We start from the raw sequence: 13,599 nt of genomic DNA, 5'->3' as shown, positions 1-13,599 counted from the left end.
TTTCATTGAATATTTTTTAATAAATGTGAGCTCTTTATATGTGTTTGTCTTTTATGGCATTATCTGAATGGTTGATGTCATTCACCTTCGTGTGAGGTAGTTTCTCAGTGTGTTATTAGTGCCAGCCACATTGCTGCATTGGCTCACCTCGTTTTACACGATACATCTTTTGCAAAGAACAAGCATATGCAAACAGTTTGTGATATCACATTCCTGTGGTACAGTGTATTCACATTAGCTTACAAACTGTGTTTTGTGTAGAATTTTTAAAACACAGCCTATTCAGAAGACTTTTAATATTGAAGTTTTATGTATTTAAATTTTAAATAGAACTCAAGCGCTTGTAAAGAACATCAGTTATTCATGCTATAATATTCATGCCATAAGTACAAAATAATGTTTTATACAAACCTTGTGCTTTTCACCTGAAAAGTTCGAACATCTCTATGAACAGTAACAGATTGTAAAGGGTTATGAATACTGTTAAGTACATGTGAGGTTCATGTTATGAGGAAAGTATTATATAAGGAAAGTTCATTATTCAGCAGAGGAAATGAGAAAATTTCATGTAGTAGATCTTAGTCACCATTCTTTTTTTCTGCTGCAACAGAAATACCATCATGCATATATATGCATATATATGGAACTCACCAGTCATTAAAACATTTCATGCACCTCACACTGTCACCTAGTCAGAATATCATTTTTCCACTATAATAATTTCTCTTATGAAATGAATAAGCAACAAATGAGTACACAGTAATTTCTAGACTGTCAAGTTATTTGTCAAACTATACATTTCTCCATTGTTTTCTTTGTTCTGGCTCCACTGTGTAGGGAGACAATAGCTCTGGAGTTCTGATCTAGGACCAGTAGATGAGGAATCATCTACTGATTCCTGTCAATTCCCTTCTCATACAGCTTTACTTACAGACACCACACCAAGTATCTAACTATACATTCACAAATCATTTTAGGTTTTTGTGTTGTTCTTCAAGCAGTGACTAATAATGTGATTAAAGTTTAACTGCCAGTGCACTCTGGTTTGCTTTGGTATGTTTTGGTGCACCACTAAGTACCCCTTCTTTCAAACTGCAAGACATATCGGATAGTAGCATATCACTTGTGATACCTGTTTAGTATTTATAGAATTCAATTTGTTATTACAAATCCTAAAAAAGTAAAAAAACCCAAATCAAACACAAACAAACCACATTGAAATGTATTTCATCCTTTGGGTGTAAAATATTGCAGCATTACTGCAAATTTTTATCCAAAATTAAATAATTAAAAACTGAGAAAATCAAAGTAAAAATATTTTAAAGAATGGACTTAGTATAGTACTTGACACTCCCTTCACCAATAATAACCTTCAAGCCTTCCAAGCAAAGAAATCCTGTTATTTACATGACACAAAGCAGAGCAGAGCTAGCTGAGGTAGTGCAAAGCCTCACAGCTCTTAGGCCAGACTTCTCCCTAAGCCAGACCTGGAATTCCTCAGGGCTGTTCCTTCCTGCACTTCTGGCTTCTGCAACCCACAAAAGTCAAAGCGGTGCCTTAGCAGAGCAGTAATTTAGTAATTACTGATGTAATACGCATTGGTGAAATATTTATACTCTCTGCAAAGAGCGTGTTACAACCCGCCCCAGAAAAAGGGAGGGGGGGTAACCCAGGTTTTTATACCAATAATTCCCTTAGGGTGGATTAGAGTGAAACAACACTGAATAATTGGTGTTTGAAAACATATACTGACAAGTTTTATTTCAACAATTCTGTATCAATAAGCATGCTAACAGTTTGGGTGTTGTCATAAAACAATGCAGCACAGAGATAACTTTCTGGGGGGGAGAAACTGTTCAGGGGAGAGAAAAACCAGGATGAGAGTAAGGGAAAAGAAAAGCTGAGAGTATAAAAGAAATGGACATAGTCACCGCCCACTGGATCCAGCGATGCTTGAGAGCGATGGTCTTGATTCGCAAGCAGTGGGGGAGAAGGAGAACCCCAATTTTCAAAGTCACCAGTCAGTTTATATACCCTCAGCATGCTTTTGCACCTCCCTGGCATGAGGGGTTGTTTGTCTTTTAGGGCTTAGCACTGGAGGGAGGGATGGGCCCGATTGGCCACCTGAGGTGTCTTCTTGCCTTTTAGGGCTTAGCCCCTCTGAGGCATCTCCTTGCCTTTTTAGGGCTTAGTCCACCTGAGGCATCTCCTTGCCCTTTTAGGGCTTAGTCCACCTGAAGCATCTCCTTGCCCTTTTAGGGCTTAGTCCACCTGAAGCATCTCCTTGCCTTTTTAGGGCTTAGTCCACCTGAGGCATCTCCTTGCCTTTTTAGGGCTTAGTCCACCTGAGGCATCTCCTTGCCTTTTTAGGGCTAAAGTCAAAACCTGCAAACTCCTGGAATGCATAAATCATTAACTATTTCAGTCTCTGACAGAGCACCAGGTTTCTTTTGGTGCCAAATGAAGTTGCTCCAACTCCCTGCTCATCTAATACCCCACCTCAGTTGATGGAGTACTTCTCTCTTTGTGATGGTGCAGTGGATCAGACTTCAAAATTGACCTAGGTTGAAAGGATATTTCTGGCTTTGCCCACCAGAGCCCAGAAAACTCAATTAAAAAGTAATTGCTACTGAATCATTGATACTTCCTTGAATTTGCAGGACATAACATCAGGTTGGACATTTTAGATTAGAGAGAAAAGGGGATTCAGGTAGTCATTCTGACAACAGCAAAGAGCCTGGCTTTCAAACTTATGTTCAGAACCATCTTATGTAAATTATGACAATCATAAAAGAATCCTGACCTGCGCAGCCTTCTTACAGATTGCTTCTGGTCTTAGCATTCAAAATTAAATGGGTTCATATCAGGGATTGATACGAATTTAAAGAGAACTGTTTTAGTTCAAGTGAGCGCTTCTGTGGCAAAGGCCATTCTGGCCTCAGGTAACAAACACAGTAAAACACAAAGGCACTTCATTCCCTTTCTCTTGCAGCCCACCAAGTTCAGCAAGCTGTATTAAGAGCCAAAGCTGGTTAGTCATCTTTGTATAACCAAGATCTAAATCCCTCTGGCAGCTCATTCACTCCTCTAATACACTCCATTAAATTATCAGAGAGAAGAGGTATAAATAGTAGTAAATTCTTAGTTAAACATTTCAAAGCTGCTTATGATTTGAAAACTACTAAAAAATAACTGCTCCAAATTCATGCTCTAAGAGTTCATGGAAATTCTCAGCTTGTTTATAAGTAACTCACTCCAGTGGTTTCCGTTATTTAACACACTCATTCGAAATTTCTTCCTGTTTGCAATAAGACTTCTACCTTCAAAAACATTTTTGAGGTGCTAAAAGTATCCCAAGCTACTTTTGGCTTTTTGATTATACTAGGCAAAGCTGGAATTTCTTCCAAAGGTTTCAGCACAGTAATTCTCAGTAGTTTTACACTTGACTGTTCATTTGATTATCTTACCATTCTAACAAATATCTGCTAATTGACCAGAGATTTTCTAGTAAAGCATATCTTTTAATAAATAGCATAAAATAGCATAAAAAAGCATAACAATACTGTGTCCCTAATGGGTAAGCTGTCAAACCAGAAGGTTATTAATCATGGGAAGAGAAACTCCTATTTAAAACCCTGAACAGACACATAAAATACATTCAACAAACAAAGGGAGGGAAACAGAACTCAAAACAGGAAAGGGGTGTTGTTCAATATCGCAACAAAGGAAATGTAGGATGAAAACTGAAAACTTGCACAAGCAATAGCAACATTGAAGATCCTGTATTATTTCCACTACATTGTGATTTTGATACCTGTGCTAAATAACTTCTGTGAAGCAAATTAATGAACTGAATGCTTAAAGGCAAAACCCTTTGCAAGTAAATATGATTCATCTTTTATGAAGTCAGAGATAAGAGTTATTTGGCTTTTTTTTTTAAACACAGGAAATCAATACCCAGGTTCTCTTCATACCATGAATAAGACTGAGTGTTTGACCTGCACGGACATAGCACCAATCCTGACACACACATCCTCCAATTCTTCAATCACAATGAGTTATGTGAAATTAACTTAGGTTTTCATGTTTATTTTGCACACTGCTGAATGGTTTCTCACAGTAAAAAAAAAAAGAAAAAAAAGAAAAAAAGGGTAAATAGTAAATACATTATGTAACTTCACAATATAAGTGCAGTGATGCGTAGATATGTAATTTAAAATATACCGCAGTGTAATCCCTTCTTACACTACTTTGCAAAACACTGAGCAACACTAAGATATACGATGTTAAAACACCACTATTAACAAAGTTTATGGCTCACGCATTTATGGCATTTTAATATTATTAAACCTGAGCCCACAAGCCCTGCGCACACGCCGTGCTCACACCTACGGCACCAGCCCGACATGACTCATGACATTCGCACGTATCCCATGGCAGCGAGCGGGGAAACGCGCACGTCCCTCCTCGTCGGCAATTTCTGATTTATTTATCCGAATAAATATAAAACACCATGTCATACTACGAACGACTGATGTAAGGGACGTGTTTCCACCGAGCTCAATTACAAAACAAGCCGCGGGCATCAGCGCGGTGGGGCGGCCCCCGGGCAGGTCCCCGCTTCCCTCAGCGCTCCAGCACCGCCCAGGGACAGCCGGGGGTTGCGCTGCGCCCCTTCCCTGGGTCAGGAGGGGCCCAGCCAACCGCCCTTATCGGCAGGGCCCGGCGGGCGGGCGGCACCGCCCCCGCTATCACCGCGCACCCCGACCGCGGGGTGAGGAGAGCGCGGCGGCCCCGCGCCTGCCCAGGCCGTTACCGGCCGCCCCCGCCCCCGGCGCCGCGGGGCCGCCCCCCCCTGACGAGACCGAACGTCACCGCGCGCCGGGCGGGAGCAGGGCGGTGGCGGCAGCGCGGGCACAGCGGGCGCTGCCCCCCCGCCCGCTCCGCGGCGCGTCCCGCCCCGGCCCATGGGCGGCGCCGGCGGCGGCCCCGCGGCGGCGGTTGGTCAGCGCGGCGGCCGTTGCGCCCCGCGGCCACCGCCCGCGCACAGCCCCGCCCTCTCGCCGCGGCCGCTGGCGCTGGGAGGCCCCTCAGACGCCATTTCCTCGGCGCCCCCGCGGCGGCGCGGCTGCATCAGCACTGACGTGAGGCCGACGCGCGGCTCCGCCCGGTCCCCGGTCCCCCCCACCCCCTGTGACGGGGGCAGCACGTACAGGGCGGCGGGTGAGTTGCGGGAGGGGGCGGGGACACGTGTGCGCGCAGCCCGACCCCCCGCGGGCCGGCAGCGGGGCAGCGCGGAGGGCAGCGGGCGGCGCCGGCGGCGCGGAGGGCAGGGGCGGACGGGCGGGCACGGCAGGGAAGGGCAAGGCAAGGCAAGGCAGGGCAGGGCAGGCGGGGGGCGCTGTGCCGCGCTCGGCTCAGCCCCGCCGCCGGGAGCGCGCAGTGAGGCGGCCGAGCGCGGCCGCGCCGGCAGCCGGGAGCGCGCCGCGCTCAGGGCCGGGCGGCCCTGAGGCCGCTCCGCGTCCTGGGAGTTCCAGACGAGGCTCGCGGAGCGCCGGCTCCGTTACCGGCCGGGAGCCGCGGTGTCGCCGGGCTCTGTCAGGGGCGGCTCCGGCCCTTGCTCTGGGAGCGGCTCGGCTTGGCTCGGCTCGGCTGGCGGAGCGGGAGGAGCGGGGGCAGTTCTGGCCCGCTGCGGGCGGAGCGCCCCGACGGCCGGTCCCGGAGCTTCCGCGGGGCTGGCCCGGCCGAGGCGGAGCGGGGATACCCGATATCGTTTCCCCGTAGCCCGCTACACCCCATTACATCCTGGCCCACAGGGTTTTCCGAGCTGGGTCAGCAGAACAGGTGGGGGAGGATCACGGTGGACGCCGTGAGTCCGAGGTCTTAAGTTTGAGGGTTTTGTCTGCATCCCCCACCGCCGCGGCAACATCATACGTGGTGCTGAGTGCTAAGTGATTCCAGAGGGACTGATGCTTGAATGGTCCTCTGGCCTATCCAGGGGCTGGTTGGGCCCTTCTGAAGGGGGACCGTGTGTCCTCTTCCCAGCGGGCTCGGCACTGCCTGGTCCGGGTGGTTGAGGTGGCAGATGCAGAGTGGACAGGTAGCATTGCTTGTGCCCACAAGAACGGCAGGTTGGGCTTTTAAATTTTCTTTTTAGGGTTTTGCTAGGGTTTTCAAGGAAGAACAGGATGGGGAAGAAAATGAGGAAACACTGAGAGTTTAGGAGACGCAAGAAACTTAGTGACGAAGCTTCTGATGATAAAAAAACTTGAAAGTTTACACTTGCTAAATCTAGTCTGTTTTACCTGGCTGAACGCCGTGACCACCTTGCCAGCTGCTGTGCTTCACACCACAGGGTAGTAAAACAGGTTATTAGAGTTCGTACTTGAAAACATAATGCTCTTCTGAAACGAGTGCATTATGAGAGTTTCCACACTCACTGGAGTCATCAATAAATGCAAAACAGGTGCCTGTAAATTCACATCCTTGCTTTCTAGTAACTCCCCTGTGAATAAAAGCCTTCAAAGTGATTTGGAGCAGGGGCTGAAACATATTTCTCAGCCCCTTATGAGTTTCTTTGTAATAAGCCTCCTTTGTAAGAAGTCTCTGATGTATAAAGTATGGTTGAAATAAAAAAGTTGTTTTTTAAAATGTCTCTGGGTATTTTAATTAGACAGTCACACATTTTCAGATATGCAAAATATTGTACCCATTTGTTTTTGCAGTTTAATTTCATCAACAGACGTTAAGTATTTGTATGAATATTCAGTGATGGAAAACAAGCAGCAATACTGGGGGAAGTGAAGGGATTTTTTGTGCTCTTTATTACAGAATAGGGTATCTCGATGCAGATGCCATCCTTCATCTTTTACCTGTGGACAAAAGTATAAAATGTTCACACTTTTAGTTGGAAATTACTCCCAGTTTTCTAGGAAACCTGGCAGTGTTTTCCTCCAGCTGATTCTGTCTGCCAGATTTGTCCTGCCGGGGATGCCTCAACTGATGGCAGTTGAAGAAGCTTATGATGTGCACTGTGTGCATCATCTTAGTCATTGTTTATCTGCTACTGACCTGCTGTACGTTCATCTCCGTGACTGTAGTAAACATGTGCTTATATATTGAAATGTTACTAGTTTGGGTAGCAGTTAAACTTTGTGCCAGATCCTGAAGATTTCTTTGCTAAGTTGTAGGAAGAAGCAGGTGTCTTTGCTTACATTATGGAAAACCATTTTTGCCCTGTTTTTATAGGAGTAGAGAGATATAACTTGTTTATTAATTTAAAAATCCAGATGAATATTTAAAATTACTGTTCAGTGACTGTAAGCAACTAAGGTAGAAAACGTAAGAAAATAATATATTGATACTGAGTATAAGACTAAAACTTGTATATAATTAATCTTACAGTGAAGAAAAACACATAATTTTAAAGAGGACCTACATAAAAACTGTTTGTTTAGTTTTACTTTAAATAGAAGGAAGGTAACGTGAACTTTAAAGTGTGTTAGATACTACTACTGATAGACTTTTATAAAGGATTTTTAGTGCTTGGCAAAAAATTCTTTTTTTCTTTCTTTGAAACTTAAAGCAATGCATATGTTAGAATTTGCTTGCAGTGTAGACTGAGTGTGATACATGTGGAAACTGTTTATGTCAGTAGTTTCTGGACTGGATTTAAAACTTTTTTGTGACATAGTCTGTATTACTTAAGTTTTAGAAAAAGCATAATTATGATATCGCTCAGTATTTTTTCTGCGTATTTCTTAAAAACAGTTTGGAGTATTCATGTTAAAATTATATACAGGATGCAAACTCTCTGCAATTCAGGTTATAGGAATCTGACAGTTTATGGGAGTGCTCCAAAGACAGTGACAATCCAGGCTGGACTGTGCACTTCAGGAGTTCCTTAGCATGCCTGGCCTTGAGCTGTGCACAAGCCCACATGAGGTGACACAGCTCTGTGTGACTGACCCTGTGGGCTCAAATGACTGCAGCTGACTGACCTGCTCCTGCCACTTTTGTGATCCTCTGTGCTTATGTCTATCAAACATTCCTAATCTTGTAACATGTCTGAATTATGATACTAATGTTCTTCATTTTATCTTTAGTCATCTTTCTCATTGAAGGTTTATGCCAAGATAACTAGTGTAGCTTTTAAAATTACTTATGTACTTCATTATTTTTGTTTTGTTTTTTTTTTTTGCTATAGTTGGATCTTTATATTTGAATGCTGTTTCTGGTCAAGTCTCTGTTTACAAGCAGAGGTTGTCAAAAAGAGATGGGTTTGAGCTTATCTAGGAAGAGTATTTTGTTGTGTTCCGGGATAACAGTTGAATTTTTATGGCAGTCATATTTGCAGACTTTACTCCACCTTGCTAAAGTTTTAAATTAAGCAATCATTTGTATTAAGAGTCAGCATATACACAGTTATAAATGGAAAATCTATATGAATTCCAGAGTTTTTCATGTATATCAAAAATCTTAGGTATATTTGTCATTTCACTGATGTGTATAGTACTTGCTGTTCTTTTTCTAATTAAACATAAATAATCTAAAAAATACACCCTTTTGTCTGTATTGTATTTTGCAAAGTACGAGGAATAGCTTTGTTAGATTATCTGCTGCACTGATGCTCTTTTCGTAGCTATTTGCCAAATCAGTTACTGGAGCACTGCAGATGAAAAGACTTCGGGAGAAAAATCCTGATAAATATTAAAAATAAATAAATTTTTATAGTGTTCTACAATCAGTGAGGAATTAAGCTAAAATTAGGAACTAAATTCTTTTTTTTTTCCAAGATGAAAAATGGCTCTTTCTAGGTAAAATTCCTATGAAATGCATTCAGTGGGAATGCATTTTTTTTCCCCCTCCAACAGTAGGTTTTCTGTGACAGATGGCTCTGGATACAAAAATACTTCATGGCCTTCATAAAGTGAATTAATTCTGACTTTATTCCCATCTTTAGGAAGAGATTACAATGAATATGTTGCCAGTACCTATGCATTATTTAATCTTCCTTGGTGTGTGAGCTGTTACGAAGCTTATGGAGGCATTCTTACCATGAACCAGATAGAGCTTTCATGTTTAAGACTCTATGGATGGCCCTAGTTTACGAAGAAAGAATTTTTTTCCTACTTTATTTCTGTTGTTACATTGCATGTATATATAAAACCAGAATGGTTTAATAAGATAATATTTTCTTAGGAAAAATATGGTGGAAAGCTTGGTGAAAATATTCTCCCCAGAATTGTTTGACTTTGGTGAATTTCAGTAGATCCTTAATTTGATTGGATCTAGAGAAAAAGGTAATTAGTGGTAACTACAAGACAAAAATGTAGAAAGATTTTAGGTGTAAAATAACTTCTTGTGGTTCTAATTTGAATTGATACTGGATAGGATACGAAACTTATGTGGGCAGAAATACTAATGTTAACTTATAAAATGTTGAATTGTGTACAGCTTGGCTACCCCTAGCTGTAGTACTGTAAGTCTGGTCAGTAGAATACCATTGGAGGCATATGAGCTCAAACTCTGCTCTGCATCATTTGACTGGATATCTTTTCATATTTTCATGCCTTTATTCTGGGCAAAAAGGGTGACTTTCAAAGAAACCAATAAAATTTATCCTCAAAGATTGTGGAATGTTCTCTAAAATAGTGCCGCAAAAGGAGCTTGGTTTACATTTAATTTGACTCAGTGTAGTTACTTTTAACGTGGGACTAAATTCCAGAGTCTCAGAGTCAGATGGGTAGCAGTTTTCCTTCCCTGCCTCTTCCATCTCTCAGTGTAAGACCTGAGAAGAAACCAAAGTAACTATCAGCCAGTTGAAATAGTTGAACTTTGAGTTCAGACAGGCTTGCCATCCTCTAATTAGAGTAACAGAACCCAAGGAATTGACATTTGCTGCCTCTTAAATCCCTCATCTCTACCATGTCTTCCTTTTGCGGCCTCAATTGGTTGTGTAAGTAGGGTGTAGGTGGGAGCGTGCCTGAGGGCCTGCCTGCCTCTGCCTGACCCTATCCTGTCTCTGTTCTGTTTGTAAACTGACCTGTTGCCATGGCAATGTTTGACATCACCTGTTCAATGTTGCACCTTCAGTGCAGGGTTTGGTAGGAGAGAAAGGGAGCCGAAGAGAACCGAGTTCTTGTTTTTAAAATTCACACCTTCCGTTATGACTAAGTGTGCCAAGAGATATCGAAAAGGAACTGTCAGGTAATTGCATTTTTATATAGCAGATACATTTGGAAGTTCTCTGTATGGAGTTTAAACTTTTAGTTTGAATTGAGGGTCAGCAAGTTACTAATTTTCCTATGAAACTTACCCTACTTTTAATCCTGCAAAATTAGAAGAATCATTGTGGGTCTTGAGCCATGAGTAGTTTACAGACAGTTCAAGTGTAGATCCCAGCTGGGAATCAGCATCTTGGAAGGTTTGAGAGGAATGTAGCAGCACGTGGCTGCTGGCAGCTTGAGCCATGTCCATTGCAAGATGTGAGGTCCAGAGGACCTGCTGTGGGTGGTGCTGCTGGGCTGCTCTGGAGCACTGAGCTCCCAGCCCTGCTGGCAACAATTCATGGGACCCTGGGACTCTGTGCTTGTCCCTCCCTGACAGCCATTTCCAGAACTGCCTCTCCTTGCAGCTTTCCAAAATACTTGTTTTAGGGCTCCTGCCTATATGAATTGATATTTTAATGCAGGAGAACAGGAAGAAAGGATTCAGTTAATCTGATCGTTTTGACAGAAATTTATTTATTTTCTGTTAGTTGTCTGCTCCAAATATAAAATAGTTTGGAATTGCACTCTTCCATGTACTGCATTATATACCTCCATGTACTGCATTATTTAAATGTGTATGTATTTACTTTTAGACAGATGACCATGGAAATGGTTGAACAGGATGACAATGCAGTGGATTCTATGACAGAGGGAAATGCTGGTCACCTTCAGAATCAGTCAGGCCGAAGTCAGATTTCCTCAGGATCTGAGGTAAGCTGAAATGTGGAAAGATGAGAAGAATCAATAAAGTGATATTCAGAGCTGCAGTGATTTTTAAATTATCAATTTGCATGGCATTCTCATGTTTTATAAGTGTTGCTATCAAATAGGAAAAATATAGCAAAGGTATACTGGAAACTATGCCTGCAGTAGTTAACAAAGGACCAATGTAACATCAGGTCTGTTAAAAGGTAACGCTTTCAGGAGACCAGCTTTTTCAGAGTAGAATGATTGGTGGACACGTTTTTTTCCATTCGCTTTTACAAGATGATTGTTATAGAGATGGGAAGAGGGTCCTAAGGAATTAAGGTGACTGGAAGATCAAACATCTAAAACGTGTATCTTGAAGATGTGATGAATAACAAAAATGAAAACATGAATAAAACCAACCATGATTTTCTCCTAGTTCCAGTTTTTGTACAGAACATATTTCATCTAATTGCAAGTACATTTTTAATGTATCCAATGACAGTGACTGGAGTTCTAAAAACATACTTCACGTGTTCTGTATGGTTGCTCTATCTGGATTATTCTTCGGTAGTTAATGGATAAAAGATTATATAGTAACAATTCTCAAACATTAAAAATATATACATGTTAAAATATGAAACATTTGACACTTGAGAGAAATAAGGTTCTTGACTTTACTAAGATTTATAGCTTCAGGAAACTGTATGAACCACTTAAAAGGATCTTCAAACTCCCTTTGTGGAAATAAAGGAAGCGATTTTAAAACACATCTTACAGAATTTATTAATCTGTAAGATTTGATGCCATGTATTTGGTATGTTATTTACTTGATTTACATTATAGGTATATTTTAAAAACTGAAGGCAGCTGCTCTTTTTCTCACATCTTCAGACACAAAGACTGCAAAATAGTTATCAACATTTTTTTTTTTTTTTTTGGTATATGCAGCATTGCGAATATTGTTTGTTGGGTTTTTTCTTTTTTTTTCTTTAAGAGTGGAGCATGAAATCAAGAACTTTGAGATGTTCTGTTGATGTCATCCCCTCATTTCTTCTTTCTTTAGTAGTTCAGTTCAAATTTTGTGCTTTAACTTCATAGGATGAATTATGTGTAAAATCTGTTGGCTTGTGCAATAGTGTTTGAAGAAGATACCTGTGAATTCTGTCACTTGGGATTTTTAGTGTTGATCTAGAGACAAAACTGTCACTAATGCTGTAGGAGAGCTTCTGCTGCGTCCCCAAGGAAAACACTTTTTATGTTTGTGTGCCTTTAATGCTTGAGTACTGTGTGTGAAGGTTCAGCTGTATTGGGTATGGGCTTCATCTCTTTCAGTTAAAACTAATAACTCTGAAGTATTGATGAATCTCATTCAATTAGCACTAAACCAAAACATGTACTTGAGTTTGAAGGTTAAGATTAACAGTCCAGAGTTGACATCTGGAGTCCCTTTTTTTGGTCAGACGGCCCAGAGAGCTCTCCTGGACCTGTCAGAGCTGCTTGGTGCACGTAGCGGCAGCCGTAGACATCCCTCTTGTGTGCTGTCCAGAAAAGTGGGTTGGTGCAGTTGTGCCACTCTGAAGAGGAGTGGAACTGGGAGGGCTCCAGGGACAGGCCTCTCTCCTCAGCCACTCGGTGCTGCCACTGGCTCCCAGGGCCTGCAGCCCTGACACCTCCTCAGTGCCCTGAGGCTGCACTGCCACAGCATTTATTTTGGTAAAGCGGGCCTGGGTGGAACACTTAGCTTGTTATGACATTCCTTTGACTTAAGATAAGTAGGATTTTTTTAGTCTATGTTCCTACCTGGCTGGCTTGGAAGGTGAGGTGCTTTGTCGTTATGAGAGTCAGGGGTGCGTGTTGAGGGGTTTGTGTGGGACATCTGACTGATTTTGCTGGTGGTACCAGATGGGAAACTTGGGGTGTTTCTGAGGAATTTGTGGCTGTGCCGCTGGTCCAGTGTCTGTGTATTTTGACTGTTACAGAGGGACACAGATCCTGTCTCCCTCTTTGGCCTCTGGATGAGTGCGGTGAAGAGAAGACAGCCACTAAAAGTGACTGAAATGTACCTTGTGCCAACTTCCAACCATCCCTCCTACTAATTTAGTTGCAAACATGCAGAAATAGAGAAAAGAATGACTTGATTCTTACCAAGAGCTAAAATTCCTGATCACTGAAGCTGAGGGCTCCTTTTCAGATATCTTGGGGACGGGCACAGAGGACTGGGGCTGTTGTTTGTTTTCTTCAGCAAGATATTTCTTTAACCTGGGTTCTTTTCAGTCAGAAGTAAAACATTTTAATATGCTATCTTTTAATACTCAATTTGTAGTTTTCTTGTATTACCAAAGAATTGTAGAAGGGCTGATGTTGGAAGGACCTTTTGGGATTATCTAGTCTGACCTCTGCACAACCAGGGTCAGTGAGAGCAAGTTGCGAAGGACTGTGTCTGCTTGGATTTTAAATATCTCTAAGGATGGAGTCTCTAGAATCTCTCTGGGCATCTGTGCCAGCAGATGACTGCTCTTGCAGTAAAAGGGTGGGGTTTTTTATGTCCAGGTGGAATGTAATGGTTTTATTATGACTTTGTCCAGGGAATGACAAGCAAAATGCTGGGGATACAACTAGGTAGGAGGTGGGCTTTTTC

At 42.4% G+C, this 13,599-nt stretch overlaps 1 protein-coding gene across 6 annotated transcripts in view; it reads left to right on the top strand.

The window, feature by feature from the left end:
- Positions 1-5,058: 5,058 nt before the first annotated feature.
- The window catches only part of CREM (cAMP responsive element modulator), a 37,899-nt gene continuing 29,358 nt past the window's right edge, over positions 5,059-13,599 (top strand). For 2 of the 6 annotated variants that reach the window (XM_017820223.1, XM_017820221.1), the window contains exons 1-3: positions 5,062-5,223; positions 10,096-10,209; positions 10,865-10,982. In XM_017820223.1, the coding sequence (XP_017675712.1) occupies positions 10,169-10,209; positions 10,865-10,982 (159 nt within the window). In that variant the 5' untranslated portion in view covers positions 5,062-5,223; positions 10,096-10,168. Of the gene's footprint in view, positions 5,224-10,095; positions 10,210-10,864; positions 10,983-13,599 lie in introns of all 6 variants that reach the window. The other 4 variants (XM_017820219.1, XM_017820218.1, XM_017820222.1 and 1 more) reach the window with 4 other exon arrangements.

The sequence above is a fragment of the Lepidothrix coronata genome, unplaced genomic scaffold (genome assembly GCF_001604755.1).
Source record: "Lepidothrix coronata isolate B3197 unplaced genomic scaffold, Lepidothrix_coronata-1.0 Scaffold80, whole genome shotgun sequence".
In the NCBI taxonomy this organism is placed as follows: Eukaryota; Metazoa; Chordata; class Aves; order Passeriformes; family Pipridae; genus Lepidothrix; species Lepidothrix coronata.
The sequence above is the reverse complement of the archived record's forward strand: the minus strand, read 5'-3'. Positions and strand labels throughout refer to the sequence as shown.